Below are 12,142 nucleotides of genomic sequence, written 5' to 3' on the forward strand. Positions count from 1 at the left end.
TCTGGCTTACTTGACCAACCTTTTCAAGACATCAGACAGATTGAGAAAACTGAGATGTAGAGAAAACCTTCTCCTGGAAATAATACTATTATAAACAGCTAATGCTCTTCTCTTGAGCTGCCTTCTGCTTTCAAACTTCCTGCTGACACAATTTAGAATGGTTCCGACCCTCCTGTCACCTGTTCACGCTATGCCTGAATGAATAAACCCGGAAGTTCCTTCAGGTTCAATCTGAGCCCACCTCACCGTCAGAACTGATGGATAGGATATACTGTTTCCTCATCCCTTCCTCTGCCTATGCAAACATCACCAATCCCCTCTTCCCTCCTCTTTTCCCTGTTCCAGAGTACTTTCTCCTTCCCCTGTCCCTACTATCTTCCCCCCTCTACTCTGCTACTGCTACTCCCTCCTCAAATATTCCTCTCTCCTTCTCTCTTACCCACTCACCTGTTTATGTCAAATGTGTGTCACACTTTTGCTTCAACAAATTACCAGTTCTAAGACATGGGCCCAGTTTAGAGTTTGGCAGATAGGGCTACCCCGTCACAAATGTGATGGATAACCATCCGCCAAAACTGAAATCAGTCCCTTTGTGCTGAATTCATTGTTAACATGGAAAGTGCGTCAATACCTTAGGTGGCCATGAACTGTAGAAATCTATCAAATAAATAAATAAATAATAAATAAATATGTATAAATTGTGGTCTATTAGTTATATCCCAGAACTTATTGGCCTATTTACAAGCTGGTTTGCAACGTAGTGCGAGAGTGACCAAACCTTAAGTCACATTTATGAAGCCACACAAGGCCACTTAGCATAGCCCTTAAGTGACTCCATAAACCTGGAGTAAGGCAACACATCACAAATCGCTGTGCTGCCTTACTCTGTCCTGGGAAGGCATTCCATGGGCTTTGCGTGGGTGTTCCCATGCAACTCTCATTGTTTTTGATGCATTCCAGATTTATCAGAACTGGTAAACCTGGCAATGTGCTAATGTGCCAAAAAGATATGCCTTCCAAGGAGAGGTGTAACATGGAGAAATACCTTTAATTCTCCTTTTTACTTCCTCCTTCTATGTGTGCTGGATTCTGCAGCACACATAGAAGAAGGAATATAACACTTAGGATTGTTTTTCTGCAGGACGGTGTCCCTTCTTGCACAAAACAACCCTGCATGCAAAGCAGACACCCTTGCACCCTGGGGCAAGGGTGCCTATGTTGGGACTAGGGTCCCAAAAGGATGCCACCACAGAGAAAAAGTCCGATATATAATGTGTTGCCCTACATATGGCATATTCCTGCCTTTTCCCTGTCACTCAGTGCATTTTCATAAATATGACCCTAGGTATCTCTTTACTGGCTCACAAGACCTCACTAAATTAATTTCTCTTTATGGAAATAGAAGCCTCACACACCTCATAGTGTTGTGCTTCTCCTTTGAGCAGAGGGGAGTTCTTGATAAATCTTAAATGGATAAAAAGGCCGGGATCCAGACTTATTCAAATACCTTGTGTTTACCCCTGGTAATTCTTTTAATAATGGTGTTAGAAATTGGGTATTTGGTTGGCAGTCAGGTTACCCCCTGTCCACGCAAGGACCCTCATTGTAGACAGGGTAAGTCACACACAATACAAATTATCCTGTGCCCACCCTCTGGTAGCTTGGCACTGAGCAGACAGGCGTAACTTAGATGGCAATGTGTAAAGTATTTGTGCAATAAATCATACAATAACACCACAAAAATAGATCACACAGTGTTAAGAAAAATATATAATATTTATCTGATGAGATGCAGGTCAAAACAATCAAAATGCAATAAGTAGATGTTGTGATATCACTGTAAAAGTGATATAAAGTGTCTAAAGTCTTTGAGAAACAAGTAAATGTCTTTTTTAAAAACAATAAAAGTCTCTTGCAAGGACAAAGTACCTGGTTCGCGTTCAAAATCTCTGAAAGGGGCCGCAGAGGAGGCGATGTGTGGAAAATGGGTAGGTGTGCGTCAGTTTCATCCCTTCACACACTGACTGGCGTCGTTATTTTCCACGCAGGGGAAGGCTTTGCATCATTTTCTGGCGCACAGACTTGGTTCCTCTTCGGGTTGCGGGGTTTTCTGGCGCCCCAGGGTCTATGCGTGGAATCCTGGGCTTGCGGAGCGAAGTCACAAGCGCCGTGTCGATCCAGTGGACATTCGTGGAATTTTTTCCCGCAAGGCAGCCGCTGCGTCAATTCCTCTCTGGAAGTCGAGCTGCGTCATCCCAGGTTGGCTGTGCATCGATCCAGTGGGCCATGCGTCGAAGTTCCAGTCGGAATGCAGGCACTGCTTCAATCTTCTCCTTGCGAATTTGCTCTGCGCCATTCCAGTTCGGCGTGCAGTGAATTTCTCACCGCTGGGTAGGCTGTGCATCATTTTTAGCAGGCTGTGCTTCGAATTTTCGCCGCACAAGGAGTCCAGTTGCAGGAGTGAAGTCTTTTTGGTCCTGAGACTTTAGGGAACAGGTGGCAAACTCTATCCAAGCTCTTGGAGAGCACTTCTCAGCACAGCCAGGGAGCAGCAAGGCAGCAGGGCAACTGCAAGGCAGCAGTCGAAGTCAGAAAAGCAGTCCCAGTGAGTCATTGGGCAGCTAGGCAGTTCCTCTTGGCAGGTCTGGTTCAGGGATTCTTCACTAGCAGGTTACTTGTCCAGAAGTGTCTGTGAGGTAGAGTGTCTACCCCAAGAAGTGTCTAAAGTCTGTGGTTTTGGGTCCTCTTCTTATACCCATTTTGGCCTTTGAAGTAGGTTTACTTCAAAGAAAAAGTCTCACTTGTTTGTGAAATCCTGCCTTGCCCAGGCACGGCCTCAATCACACACCAGAAGTTTGGAGTCTGCATTGTGTGAGGGCAGCCACAGCCCTTTCAGGTGCAAGTGACCACTCCTCCCCTCCCTCCTAGCACAGATGACTCATCAGAATATGCAGGCTACACCCCAGCCCCCTTTGTGTCACTGTCTGGAGAGAGGTGCCAACAGCCCAACTGTCAAACTAACCCAGACAGGGAATACACAAACAGACAGAGTCACAAAAATGGTTCAGGCAAGAAAATGCCCACTTTCTAAAAGTGTCATTATCAAACACACAATCTTAAAAGCAACTTTACTAACAGATGTATTTTTAAATTGTGAGTTCAGAGGTCCCAAACTCCACATGTCCATCTGCTCCCAAAAGAAAGCTGCGCTTTAATCATGTTTAAAGGCAGCCCCCAGGTTAACCTATGAGAGAGATAGGCCTTGCAACAGTGAAAACTGAATTTGCCAGTATTTCACTGTCAGGACATATTAAACACATTGGTATATGTCCTACCTTAACAATACACTGCACCCTGTCCATGGGGCTACCTAGGGCCTACCTTAGGGGTGCCTTACTTGTAGGAAAAGGGAAGGGTTAGGCCTGGCAAGTGGGTACACTTGCCAAGTCGCATTTACAGTTTAAAACTGCACACACAGACACTGCAGTGGCAGGTCTGAGACATGATTGTAGGGCTACGTATGTGGGTGGCACAACCAGTGCTGCAGGCCCACTAGTAGCATTTGATTTACAGGCCCTAGGCACCTCTAGTGCACTTTACTAGGGACTTACCAGTAAATCAAAGATGCCAATCATGGTTAAACCAATCAACAGTACCATTTACACAGAGAGCATATGGCACTTTACAACTGGTTAGCAGTTTTACACTGCTCAGAGTTCAAAAGGCAACAAAACAGGTCTGGAAAAATAGTAGGAAGGAGGCAAAACGTTTGGGGATGAACCTGCAAAAAGGGCCAGAACCAACAAATGGAGAACACAGGTATTGTTAAAACCATATGGTGAAATCACAATAGTAATGGGTTGTGTCACCTGTTCACACCAACATGTTTCTGCCCATTCTTATAAGCCCATCCGGGTCTTGGGCATTCATCAGGGCCTCGGATCCCTATTCACCAACAATTCAATGGATCCTACAAAACACTGTGCAGGGAATCACCCACAAGGGGTACTACCTTACATAGGACCACATCTGTACTAAGCACCCTTGATTTGGGAGTCTCTATTATCTAGGTACATGAGAGGGGAAACACCCTTTATAGTCACACCTTCTTCAAAGGGAGCGTCTCCTAATTGCATCTAATTCTCCCCTCATCAGGCCGGACTGGGTGTGCCACGTTGAAATGAAATCAGTGGGAGAGACATTATCGAAGAGTGCTTCAAATTAACCATGGAGTATGCACAAATGATATTAGATGTACAATATATTAACACAACTCGAAATTAAATTGGGGGTGAGTGACCCACTAAGGTTATAATGTGAAAAATGTGATTGCTCCATGGATGGTAAGCAATGTTGACAATCCATCTAGTCATGTCTTCTAATTGCAGGCTATTGATTCAGTCCCGGGGATTGCCACAGCCCTTTCCATCACCTCCCCTTGGGCTCTTTCTCACTGGGCAGAATATCTCATGACGGCTGCTCCTCCCTCTACCTGTGCCTTTAAATTTTCCAAGCCCGTTAGAAGTTGAGCACATGCATGTTTATAAATATCATAGAGGCTGAGGTTGTCTTACTTTGGTTACTTCCCTGTTTGGGCGTGACAGGGCCACATTCGTCTAAGGGCCAAAAGGCCTGTCCACTCAGCCCTCCTGCCCCCAACCTCCCTCTCCACCCCCTATCCCATCAGAGTAATACCCTCTTCCAAAGTGTAGAAAGCTGGGTTCTGGTTGCAGTACCCATCCACTTCTTGCCTGGTGTTTGATGCAACTTTGACTGAAGTGCCCTGGGTTCCTGCTAACCAGGTCCCCAGTGCCAGTGTTCCTTCCCCAAAACAGCACAGCTGGTCCATTGATCCCCAAGTGACCAGGCCCTGTAGCACCTTAGTAATTCCCTAGTAAGTCGTACTTATGGTACCTAGGGTCTAGCTGCTGCAGAGGGTCCCTAAGAGCTGCAGTACACATTGTGCCACTCTGAGGGACCCAGCAACATCTTCATGGCAGACTGCCATTGCAAGCTGTGTGACAAGGTGCCCCCTAAAAGTTAAACATGACGTGACACACAGACTGTGTGCCATGTCCCCAAACACTGCATGTGATATTTGCAAGTCATCCCCACAGCAGACCTTACAGCCCTAAGGCAGAGTGCATTATATTACATGTGTGGGCATATATGCATGAGCAAATATGCCCCTACTATGGTTTTGTCGATTCTTAAACATAGTAAGTGAACAGAGAAGCCATTTAATATGTGCTTGACACTGGTCATTACGAGTTCCCCAGCTGCATGATTGTTTCTCTGAAGGTAGGAATGTTTGGTATCAAACACCTCATGTTAATAATCTCACTGATTACTGTGATGGATTTGTTGATACATGCACCCAGATGGCATCTTAGAGATGCCCCCTGAAAAACCTACCAACCAATGGTGAGCTCACTGATCAGTGGTGGCCAGTCTGCCACCAACAGACAAGAACCTGACCCCATTGGTGTGAGCCTTTCTTTCTGGAGGTCAGAAACAAAGCCTGTCTGGGCTTGGGTGTAGAACACCCCTCCCTACAGGATGATCTGCATTCTAAAGCAGGGAGCTTCAAAAAAGCCCACTGCATTCAGCATGCAGATCCGGTCTTCCTCAGAGGAAGATGCCAACCTCCTGGCACCAGGGCCCAACTGGCACCTGGACAGGCAGGATAATTAGCTATGCAGAAGGCCCGGTGCATTTCTGGGCTGGGCATACCCTAGGGTAGCCAGCCCGAAGTGGACACCATCTAGGAAATTCCACCATCTTATGTGTGGAGAAACGTAGGACCTCTGGACGAGGTGATGCCCACTCCCCAGAGGAAGCCGTAATCTAGGGGCTGTAGTGACCCCAAGGGGTCATTGCTTACTATCCTTCATTGAGTATTTATGGGACCCCTTGATACCAGTTCCTCAGATATTTGCTTGACACAAAAGGAGGAGAGGACAAAAAACCTGCTGAACCAGAGAACCGAGGAGCATGACTGACTTAGCTCCATCCCTGCTGGCCTGCCTGCTGCACCCAACACTTAAGGAGCAACTGACCAGGTCCTGCTCCTGCAGCATCCAAGAAACTGGGAGAGCTGACAATGCTTCACCAGTTGCCAGGAAGAACTCCCTTGGAGCAGAGGAGCTAAGGTGGACCAATGGTGTCAGCGTGCTCCCCAGGTCCTCCAGAGATGAAACCCACCCTGAGTTTACCCACTGTGAACTTTGAGATGGTGTCTGCAGCCTGTTTCTGTAGACCCCACTACAATGATTGAGCAGGAGACAGAAACCTGATGCCTCAGGACCCCTCTGCACCTATCCGCCCTGGACTGAGAAGAAGAGGACCAGGGGTGTCCCTATGTCTTCCTGCCTCGTGAGACCTGAGTTCACTTGTTGGCTTGGTTGTACCGGCCCCAGTCCATTCCTGTAGACTGTTTCTGCTGGCCTCCCCGCAACCTCGAGGAAATCCAGCACCAACCCTGATGGCAGAAGACACCACTGCATCCACGCCATACACCCCGAGGAAGAGCGGACTGACAGTATCCCCATGTGCCTGAGGACCCCAAAGGTCAAACCACTGTGTGGATGCCCCTGGACTGACCTTCCAGTCCATCCCTGCAGCAACGGGACCATTGCCCATTGAAGTGAAAGGGACACCTGACACCATAACACAAGTCTGCACCCGGATGGACCATAGCCTTCCGAAGGTTCCTGTTGGTGTGGGCTTGGACTTTGCCCTGTACTCACCTTAAGTTCTAGAGAACAGTCCCATAAGTTGCTGTGAAGTGCACGAATGCAGTACAGGTTTCCCCCCATAGGATAACATTTCAGCACCTAAACATTGCACTGTCAATTTTTTAAAACTCTAAAAATCTACATCTCAACCTGACTCTGGGGTTCTTGTTATCAAAGTCTTTATGAAAGTATATATTCTTTTCATAAATTGGTGTCCGATTTCTTTATTGTGTGTTTCAATTACTGCATGAGTGTGTGTCTTACATGCTTAGCACTACTTTCTGATATGCCTAACTGTTCAACCACACTACCCAAAAAGAGAGCATTTGGGGTGTAATTTGTGTCTCTGTGATGCATATGGGGATTGCTCGGACTCTCTGCACAGTGTACCTCATTTTGATCCACTGTGTAAAGAGGCGGTTTCTTCATAAAAATAATCTTAACCCAACCCCAAATGTACTATACTCAGAAGTAAACAAGTCTATTGTTAGCTGCTCTTGGAATGCACTGTAGGATGCACTTAAAATATGTTGTGGGAGCCTAATAAGCAGTTTGGACCTTTATTCCGCAATGTGGGTATATACAGTGCTTCATTGGTGATTTCACCAGTACCTACAGGGGCCGGCTCCAATCACAGTTGGATGCACTCAATTAGTGTATGTCCTACTAGTAGCTAAACAGTGGCTCCAGGGGCTTGGACCTTTTCCAATCCTGGGTGGACTGAACTGTGACCCATCTAACCCAGCCACCTATCAGCCTGTCTTTAATAGCACATCCTGAGAAAAACTGATTGGAAGAGCTGTCTTCTCCATGGACTGCGACCAATGAAGAGAACCAGCATTATAATGAACTGCAACCCCATTGGGACTAGCCACACTCACAGGGATGGTGGCCTGCTGGGTACAGCAAACTACCATGTCTGTGGCTACTTTTTAAATAAAGCAGTTTAAAAAAAATACATCCTGATTTCTTAAAAGGAAATTTCATTTTTTCAGACTAGGCAGTGGTCTATGGGACCACTACCAGTTCTGAAAAAATATTTTTGTTTCCATTCACAAAGGGCAAGGGGCCCCATGGGGACCTCTTCCTGTTTGCGAATGGGTTACCACCAACTTGAAGTTGGTGGTAATTGCGATTGGTTTGCGACCACATACACAATCACAAAACAATCTTACATCCCCTTGCGACTTGCTATGAGGAAGGGACGCCCCTTCCTAATAGTGACTCGCAAACCCCTTTTCAAATCGAGAACAGGTTACAAACTCACAGAATAGGATTGATACATGGGGAAAAGCCCGTTCCCAGTCGCAAACGGCCCGATGTGGCGTTTGCGACAGGGATAAGGCTTTCATACGTCTGGCCCATGTAGTGAACTGTGAGGAAAGGAAGAGGCATAAAGTGGAATTAAGGTGCGCCAGCCTAGGTGCTGGGCAACATCGACATTTGTCACTGCAAAAAAACAAAGCTCTGGCAATTTTACCATGTCACTTCTTAGATTTTCAGTTGTATCTTTTGTGACGGTGTCTGATAGGACAGAACATACAATCTAAGGTGCATGGCAAACAGTTATATACACCAAAGTGTGGGTGACCACAAAAAGCTCAGGATGGTGGGTCCAGGACAAATGGCCAGGATTGTCTCATCATTGATTTCCAGTTGCCCTGCTTCACTCAAGATACTGTTACATAATCTTTGTGCAGGAAACAATGCAAATAATGGGTTTGGAATAGTTTGTGTGCCTGGAAAACTTTTTAATTACATAAATGGTGTAAGATCAAGTTTTCATTATATCAAGTGTAGTGGTGCCTTGTCGCACTAAACAAGGTATGGAACGTTTTAATGTTTTGACATTGTAATGGCAAAGCCTACACACATAGGTGGTTCTGAACTATTGGAGCCTTTCAAAGCAGGGAGAGCAGCCCATCCAGGTGCTTGTACCATCCCCTAAACTCTTCTAGAGAGAGGACGCAGCTCTGGTTGGCTTCCCTCATCAATGGGAAACCTCTGGCTCATTGACAGAGGCAGCGTAACCACCCACCACTGCCTTGGAGAAGTTCAAGAAAAAGATAATGATGAGAAAAAACAATATATATAGGAGATATGAATTTGGGAACAGAGGCTCATGTTGATCTTTTTTTATATTCACTAAGATTTCGTCTTTCTCTAGATTCTTCATTACCTGAAAAATCTGCATTTTGTGGCTGGAAAAGGGGAGGAAATTTTCTTTGATGCTAATGGTGACGCCCTTGCCTCCTACGACATCCTCAATGTTCAGATATCTCCAGATGGTATCTTCAGGCTTGTCAAGGTGGGAAACTTTGATTCAAGGGCACCAGAAGGACAGGATATCACCATCAACAGAAGTGGCATACTGTGGAATGATGGATCATCTCAGGTGAGATCAGAGGTTTTAGGATTATACAACAGAGTATGCAAGTAGAAAATGATGCATCTTTTTCAAAATCTTTATCACCCATTGAGCACATTCATAAAGAGAAAAAACTGCTTTAGTGATAAAATTCTATTGAGAAAAACGTGTTTTGTTCTAAAATATACTTGCAATACTTTTGTGCAGGAAATGTGCGCCGCGATCAAAGTTTTGTAATGTTGACAAAGCACAGTTTCCAAAGGCATTCAAATATATATATGCAATGTAACAAGAAATAATTTGACCAGGACTTGCATAGTTACCCTGAATTATAAAATGCATACACTGTAGAATATAAGACAACAGCACCATTCAGAAATCCATTAAACATATAAATGAGCTATTTTCCCAAATATTTCTCAAATATCTTTTGTGTTAAAACACGTTCCCTGGACGAGGAAGAGGAGACACATGGAATGAGAACACATAGGAAGAAGAGATAACTTGGGCTTGCATTCCACATAGAAGCATATTCTGATTGTCAAGAGATTTCCAAAATTATAATAGTCAAGGGAGTTGTTGCAGGAGGTTTGCAACCTGCACCTCAGAAGATTGGGATATTTTTTGCAAGTGCAGAGCTAGATGGCTGAAGAGGAATAAGTGCCAAGCGAACTGATATTTTAAGACTAAGGGCCTGGTTTAGAACTCAGTGGATGGGTTACTCATTCACAACAGTGTTGAACATTATGGAATTTAGATTTTGGTGAGCGGGATATCCATCACCGTTGTAACGGAGTAACCCGTCTGCTGAGTTCGAAATCAGACCCTAAATATTAGTGCCTATAGGCTGGATGATGGTCTCTGAAGGACAGCTGGTGGGGTTTGGGTGAATACTCAGTTCTTATTGAGGGTCACTGTGGGGAAAACCACAATCTTTGGAGGGCCTTCTAGATGTGCCTCAGGGCACACTGTGAGGCATATTTATCATGGTTTTGAGTTGCAAAAGGGCACAAAGTTGATGCAAAACCTAGATGAGATTTACCAAGCCACGCAAGGGCAACCAAGTGGAAGACGCTGACTTGCGTTACTCTGGAAGTCACTGCCTTGCATTACTCTGCCCCAGAGTGGTGTTCTATCAATCAATCAATCAGGATTTAGAAAGCACGGCTAATCACCTAGTAGGGTATCTAGGCGCTTGCAGGACTCCACACTATAGGTGGAGTGTGGGATTTCCCATGCATCTACCTATGGATCCTGAAGCATTCCAAGATTTAACAATACTGGTAGACGTCGAAATGTGTCAGAATGCTATGTCTGTCCAGGAGAAGCGCACTGAGGACAAATACCCTTAGTTCTCCTCATTAGTTCTCTTTTTCATGTGCAGCATTTTGCAGCACATGTAGAAAGAGAAAAAATTATCAGAAGTTTATTTTTATGCAGGAAAGTGTCCCCTCCTGCACAAAAACAATCCTGCCTGTAACGCAGACACCCATACACCATGGTGCAAGGGTGCCGGCATTGGTTCTAGCCAGCAATTTGTGCACCAGTGCAGGCGGAGACTAGGAATGCGCTGTATATTGTTAAATATGGTGAATTTCTGCCCTCTACCTTTCATACTGCGCAGTATAGAAAGATAGCTTACTGTATTGTGTTGCGTGAAATGTTGATAAATATGGCCCAGAGTGTTTTTAAAGCTTGGCTGAGTGAGTGTTAGGACAAGCTGAGGGAGGTTAAAGAAAGACCTGAGGGTTTTTTTAGGGCAACTTGCGACTGTTTGATGACCAGCTGAAGGTATGAGTAGTCTGAGGGACTCTGAGAGCCTGCCCATGGATTCAAATGCATGCTGCAGGTGTTTGAGGTCAAAGAAAGGCAGGGTTGGCTTAATGTCAGTGCAAACAGTGCCAGCTTGCCAAACTTAAATGGGCGTGCCATTAGCGCTATACCGAAAATGGATGCCATTGTCAGTCTCATTTCCACATCGATGTGGAAGTAAAAATGGACAAGGGTGCTCATGTGGTAGCCGATTGAAATCTGCTGAGAGGTGTACCAAGGCCATGTTCAGCAACAGGACTTGCAGGCTGCTCTAATGTGGCCACGACTTGTGCAGAGTGTACCCTCCAACCTAATAAACCAGCCCACCTCTTCTTCGGGTGTCCTGTCAACAGCCAGACCCCCACTGACCTGTCTAAGCACCCAGGCATCCTTTCAACATCCCAGAAACCTGATTCATCCAAGCGGACCACAAGGTTTGAATTGGGAAAGGATGGGACACTGGCTTATCTTTTCCCTGTCTTTACAAATTAATAAGCCTGTATTTTACATTTTCTCTTTCAAACTCCTGGGAGGGGGCCCTTTACTAGCCCTGTTTTTTAGGAGCTAGTTCAGCCCAATTCAGAATTTGTGAGGGAGTGTTACTATTGTAGACATGAGGGGTACACACCACTCTGGGGTGATCATTCTGTGCAATTGCAAATTTACACTACGTGTTATGCACTTGGGGCTACTTTTTGTTAAGTACTGATGCCGGGTCTGAGTGGCACAGAACAAGAGGTATAATTTGCACAAACAAGTGTTGGTACAGCTCACAACGCAATCAGGGTAATTCAATTCTCACCAGAGTTGAAATGCGATGACTATTTTTTTCCGCACAGAGCACGGAGAGATGTTTTTAATTGTGGTGGCTGAAGGTATCCAAGGGGATTCAGGGCTTTTGAGAGTGGTCTGGGGTATCCCACAGTGAGGGTGTCTAGTAACTTGGGAGGTCCAGGGGCTCTGCGGTGATCGGGTGAGATATAATGACCGGTTGGGGGTGTCTTAAAATGGGAGAATGGCTGATCAAAGTAGCAGTGACAAAATGAGGTTTTCTGAAAGTTGAATAAGCCTACGGTCTCTTAGGGTAAGTTGTGGATCACTGACTGGAAATTTGAAGAATTCGAGGGCATGCCAGGGGTGCTTGAAAGAAGCCTGTGGTTGTCATAAGACAGCCAAAAGAATTCTAAGGCCTGGTCGAGAATCTCTGAGGGCCAGGTAGTGCTTT

At 45.5% G+C, this 12,142-nt stretch overlaps 1 protein-coding gene across 1 annotated transcript in view; it reads left to right on the top strand.

Annotated features, from left to right (window-relative positions):
• The window catches only part of LOC138249291 (extracellular calcium-sensing receptor-like), a 137,887-nt gene that overhangs the window by 105,587 nt on the left and 20,158 nt on the right, over positions 1–12,142 (top strand). Inside the window, exon 5 of the mRNA XM_069203247.1 lies at positions 8,905–9,132. Within this exon, the coding sequence (XP_069059348.1) occupies positions 8,905–9,132 (228 nt within the window). The remainder of the gene's footprint in view (positions 1–8,904; positions 9,133–12,142) is intronic.

Source organism: Pleurodeles waltl, chromosome 8 (genome assembly GCF_031143425.1).
Source record: "Pleurodeles waltl isolate 20211129_DDA chromosome 8, aPleWal1.hap1.20221129, whole genome shotgun sequence".
NCBI classification, from domain to species: domain Eukaryota; kingdom Metazoa; phylum Chordata; class Amphibia; order Caudata; family Salamandridae; genus Pleurodeles; species Pleurodeles waltl.